Raw genomic sequence first — 6,000 nt, 5'->3', positions numbered from 1 at the left:
CAGGCCAGGGGAGCTGACCTCCCTCAAATGTAGCTTGGTCTGCAAAAGGCCTCCCCACAGGGTTTTTGCTCAACTCAGTGGAGATTGGAAATTCACCAACTTCATCACACTCTGCCAACAGAGTGTAGGCTGAGACTGGCACCCAAGCCAAAGGGAGCCCCAGCTCTGAAAATTTGGCAAACTCTAGTGTTCTGTTTTCCTGCTGGCCATTACCTTATGGCTTGTTTCTCACCAGTTGCCTTTCTGCTTTTCTTCTTTGGAAGGCTGAAATCTCTGTTGGTTGTAAGCCATGGCCCACTTGCCTGTGAGACAGGAGAGACACAAAAATAGTGAAGACAGTGGAACATAGTGGGGCATAAGAAGACTCTAATTAAGTGTGTACTTACCCATCTTTGCACATTGGTGAGGGCACAAGAAGGAGCTTTGTAAAGCCTTTTCTCCAACCAGCCAGAAGGTCTCTTCTGTGCCTTTGCCCTTATTATAGAAAATACAGAAAATCTTAAATGTGCTATAACCAGTTTTCCCAAAGAGGTGCTTCTGATCAACAGTGTATAAGCATTCAGTTTGGCTCAGAAATTGCCTCTGCTTTCCCTTTGTCACCACTCCCTGGAGTTTTCCTTCCTACACATCTTCCTTGCTATATATACCTGACAAGCTCCATAAGCTGACACAGCAGACAGACAAAATCTGAACACCATTTGGGGGAACTTGGGTGCCTCAGTCAGTTAAGCATCCAACTCTTGATTTCAGATTAGGTCATAATCTCAGGGTCATGAGATGGAGCCCTGCCTTGGGCTCCATGCTGAACATGGAGCCTGCTTAAGAGTCTCTCTCTACTCTTCTCACACCACCCCTCCCCCTTCTCTAAAAAAAAAAAAAAAGAAAGAAAGAAAGAGAAAGAAAAGTGAACACCATTTGAAGCTGCCATCCAGATGTTTTGTCTACACACTGCCACACAGCTCCATTGCTGAGTACGTGTGGTTGTTTGGCTTTATAGTAACCAAACATCTGGATGCTGAATTCAAGAATTTGTTTGTCATTTTTGCTTTGATCTTTCGACTGTAGGCATCCCATTGTCTTTCCTTTCTAGAGTACATATATTCAGAGTCTACCTCCCCCAATACTTGTCACCCAAAGGCTCTCACAGAAACCAAAAATTGGAATAGAAATGGAAAGCAGGCTGCACAACTTTAAAGGCCAGGGCATCTTGGCTGCTTAGAGAGGTCTGCATTTCTGCAGTGTTCTTTTCTTCCTGCCAAGGGATTCTCACAGGTAGAGAGAGACAACATGGAGGCCTCCATCTACAGCCTGGTTTCTTGGTTGTCAAGAATCATGGTCTGAGAAGAAAAAGGGAGTATAAATTCTAGCTAGTCACCCCAGGACCTAAGTGAACTACCTCAGAGGAGCCAAGTTTTCTGCCTCAGCTTTGCCCTCCCCTTTTTCTAATAAACCCTCCTCTCAATGTGTTTCACTCTACTTTCAATTTTCTTTCATCTGTTCTTTCATTTCCTCCAATCCATAAGGAAAAAAGTGTGTTTACTAAAACTGAGAAAAGTAATGGGATGTGTTTCCAACTCATTAATCTGAAATATGGTCTCACTCTTGGCTGATCTCATTTGGAACAGTTCTAAATTGTTTAACTTAGAAATTCCAATTAGGTCCCCCCCCCCTTTAAATATCAAATCCATTGTTTTCTATTTTACATCACATACATTCATCCCTTAGCAATAATGACCACAACCATAATAATAATAATCACATTTAGTGGAAGAATCTCAAAGCATTTTGCAGGTATTTGGTTCAAGGCTCTGAAGAAGCCCACCATAGGCAAGTACGAAGAGAATACCGCAACAACTCAATCTTCACTAGCTGACAACCAACTCACCCTAAAACTCAAATAATTGGACTGTTTGGAGCCACTCTGTTTTCAGAAGAAGTGAACAACTTTAAAATATACTCATATCACTCATTCTTACATTTATTCTACCCTCACTGTACCAGGTGTGGAAATACAGAAATGGCTCTGTCCTTCAGGAGCTCACAGTGCAGTTAAATAAAAACACTGATGGGTCACGTTTGGGGCTTTAAATACAAACCCAAATTTTCTGCCTCCTAAACTCTGTTCCTCACAGTACCTAGTGCAGTGTCTCATATAGAATAGTTGCTCAGTAGATATACTGTTCCATTCACTAGAAAACTCAACCCTTGAGCAATTAGAATACTCAAGGTGTCATTGGACCTCACTTTGTTAAAACATACTCTTAAGGCTCAAACTTGAGGATCTCAACCCTCAGGCGTATTTGGGTGTTTATCTTGAGATCAAGAGGCTATTGAGACAGTGTGCCAATACCCAAGGGAGCTTTGTGGATGCCAGGATTGTCCAGATATCTGGATGAGTCCTGGGACACACGCTGGGATGCCAAAACTAATGGTTGCAAAAGAGAATGGGAGTGTTATGGACTCAGGCAAACTTCCAAATCAAACAGTATGCAGGGAAGCCCCAGGGGTTCTCTGAGATTTGGGAGCCTATCCAGGATTCTTAAAATCCTAGATCTCTGTTTATCCACCCTATTTCCAAAATTCTGCTGAAGAGAGAGAAAGTGGGGGAGAACAAGTATGCAACAACCAAAACCTAAAGCAAACCCTTTGACTTGGTATCAATCCCTGAGCAGTCCCAGAGACACCCCCCTCCCCACAAATAATAGTATCTTACTTTGGTCTGACACTTTTAAGACACTTTGGCATCTCCTGTCTTTTTTAATTCTCACAAAAACTCTGGAAGGTGAGTTTATTATTAACCTCATTCTGCAAATAGGGATACTGAGTTTCATGGAAATTAAATGACTTGTCAATAAGCAAGCATAGCTGGAACCCAAACCCAATTTTACTAAACTCCAGGTTTTATTTATTTTCTTTTTACTACAACTTAGCTGTTTTTTACTGAGATATAACTGACATACAACACTAGTTTCAGCTATACAGTATAATGATTTGATATGTATATATATTAAAAATGCTCATCACAGTAAGTCTAGTAAACATCTTAGACTCCAAATTTTAAATGCTCTTCCTTCTATACCACATAGCTTCTCCAACACACTGGAGTCAAGGGAAGGTCTAGAGGCCAAAAAGCAATGGCTGGGAATTTCAAATCTTGTGATTAATGAGCTTCCTGATAATCACGGGTCAGAAGAGGACTCTATGTGAAGAAATGGAAGCACAGAGAGGATAAAGTTACTTGTCCAGTGTTACACATTAAGTCACTGATGGGACAAGAATTACAGACCAGACCTCTGACCTTCATGACTATGCCAATACAACCTCATTACTTTTTTTTTCTTTTTTCCTTTTTTTTTTTTTTTTCAGAGAGAGAGGGTGGTGGGGAGGGGCAGAGTGAGAGGGAGAGAGAGAATCTTAAAACAGGCTCCACACCCAGAACAGAGCCCAATAGGGCTCGATCTTGAAACCCTGAGATCATGACCTGAGCCAAAATCAAGAGTCAGATACTTAACTGACTGAGCGACTCAAGTGCCCCCAACCTCATTACTTCTTAGATCAAACGCTGGTGGGGGGGGGGCACGTGTGTGTGCACACACTTACACATGTCCAAACTTCTGTATGTGAGTGCAAGGGGTTGAGGATGGGGTGGAAGAGGTTGGGGGGAAAAGAGAAATCACAAATAAAACAGGATTACTGCTTAAGGGCCTGAGAATCAAATACTATTTATCCCCAGAATGTTACAAGTGTCCACCCTGCAAGGACATAAACTAGCTGAGAACAACCATTTGGGAAAGTCTTCTCAGAATGTAAATTTACCTAAAGAGGTCCTGGTAAATATAACTGATAAGCCTAGATATATATAAAGTCTCAGCAAGAAGCTTCAAACTTGTCAAAAAAACAGTGACTGAAATAGGACTCATGTAAGAGAAGAGGTAATAAGAGGACTTCTCACCAGGCCATTAGAGAGAAATATTGAAAAAAGCTGACTTGGCCAGTTAAGCACTGATGATTTGTTGCCAGTACAATACAAGAGGGGGTTGGAGTGGGCCTTAGGCCAACTCCCCATAGAGGCTGAGCTTGTTTCTTCTAAATGAGTCCTCCTCCAATCTACCTCAGCTTCCTCAGTGGGGTTAACCCACCTAATTATTCAACTGCACTATGTTCTCTTCTCTCACCCAACCCAATCCACACTTTTGAATCCACTAGGGGAAACAACTTAAAGTGTCATCATTCCCGTGAAGGAGATGGAGTGGGAAAAGAGTGTTGTTACTGGATCCAATCCTTGAACCCAAGAGAAGAGGTTCTGATGTAGGAATTTCAAATACCAGCCAGCTGGAAGGAGAGGGTGTTTTCAACCATCCTCTTTGCTATCACATCTGGCAGGCTATCAAAATGCGGCCCTCCTGACCCATGTACTAAAGCTATTCTTGCTTTCCAGCAGCACAGAGTGAATGAGGAATGGAACTGTTGGATCAGAATTTCTGAAGTGTGCTGGTAATATGGTCATATTGGGGATATATTGCATGCCCCACGTGACAAAGAATCTCGTATCCCCCAGTCCCTACTACGTAATGTCCTTCACATTCTCCCCTGAGGCCCCCTCTCTTCTCTCTCAGTATTGCCCTTTTATCAGGAAGCCTCTAACACCTGGACTGACATGGCCTCAGGGAAAGACTTTCCCTGCCTTTTCCTCCATCTTGCTGTAGCAGGTTCCCAAATTCCCTGGGGTAAGGGAAACTGTGAAGTTTCAAAGGGCCCTTCTGAAGTAGTCCTGCTTTTATACTCAAAACACCCAAAGATATGATTCTTCCTAACTAGAATTTGGGGGCAATAAAAGCCATGGGGGGTGGGGGCATATTTTTCCTTTTCAGTTTCAAAAGTGTCACCTCTTCAGCTTTTAAATGACAGAATCTGTGCCCAGCAATCCAGAGAGGAAAGTGCCTTGGGAAATAAAGCCACCTTTGTCGTCCTCTGATAAGAAATGTCAATATATAGAGGAATCACAAAAGCCTTGAATAATGTGATTCGCTGTTCAAGTAATGTTGCCACTTCTATCATCTCACTGAGTTCTCTGCAGAGGTGAGAAAAGAACCTCTACCCCCTCATAAATGACCCATCCCATCTTCTAGAAGATACTCAGATCTATTGGAAGAGACAAACCAGAACTAGACAGAAAAGGAACTGATCAATCAGAATCAAGCCTTCCAAACTTTAACTTCTGAAATCCTTTTACGTGTAAATTGCCACCATCTCAGGAAGGCTTGCCAATGACAGAAACAAATTGTGCATCATTCTGGGTTTTGCTTTGCAGAAGTATAATCACTGCGAAAATAATTTTCATGCACAATGGTACCATTGAAACAATACTCAGTGGGAAGTCAGACTTCCCTGGGTTTTGGTTTATTCTGTCATCAGTTGACTGTGTGACCCTGATCAAATTACTTCACCTCTCTGGGTTTTGGTTCTTTGTCTAAAAATGAAAAAGTTAGATGATCGACTTTCTAGAGCCTCTTACAAATGGGGAAGCCAGGGGCTCTGGGACTACCTAGAGGAAGATAAAAAGAATCCAGTGGAGATGGCAAAAAAGAAAGAAAGAAAAGGTAAAATTACTCTAATCCTGAATCCCAGATCAATGGATCGTCCTAACAGAGAGAAAAGGTGCTTCAAAATGTTTGTCTTTCACGGGAACTGACTTCACTCCTCCTGGTCCTTCAGGGAAGACATAAAGCCCCTCTGTAAATGGGAGGGGGTCAATGGTGTGCATGAAAAATTAGAAAGGTGGCCACTGAGCAGGCAAATAGAAAACCCAAACTCACTAATACTTTAGTTTATTGAATCATGTCTGAATTTCAGCCAAAGAGTAAACAAAATGGAAGTTAGAAGATATAAATAATAGTGCAGTTCACTGAAAACCCAAACTCTGAGTAATCCTTTAAGAGAGAAAGATGCAGCTCATAGTCTGAAAAACCCAGGAGTTGTAACACTCCTCCTCACTGTGGC

At 42.1% G+C, this 6,000-nt stretch overlaps 1 protein-coding gene across 1 annotated transcript in view; it reads right to left on the bottom strand.

Moving 5' to 3' along the window:
• Positions 1 to 214: 214 nt before the first annotated feature.
• Positions 215 to 6,000, bottom strand: part of GUCY2F (guanylate cyclase 2F, retinal) — a 96,825-nt gene continuing 91,039 nt past the window's right edge. The window contains 3 exon segments of the mRNA XM_045068288.1: positions 215 to 302; positions 387 to 438; positions 441 to 474. Coding sequence (XP_044924223.1) covers positions 215 to 302; positions 387 to 438; positions 441 to 474 — 174 coding nt within the window.

This window comes from Mustela putorius, unplaced genomic scaffold, assembly GCF_011764305.1.
Source record: "Mustela putorius furo isolate JIRA1106 unplaced genomic scaffold, ASM1176430v1.1 tig00003901_pilon_pilon_pilon, whole genome shotgun sequence".
Classification (NCBI taxonomy): domain Eukaryota; kingdom Metazoa; phylum Chordata; class Mammalia; order Carnivora; family Mustelidae; genus Mustela; species Mustela putorius.
The sequence above is the reverse complement of the archived record's forward strand: the minus strand, read 5'-3'. Positions and strand labels throughout refer to the sequence as shown.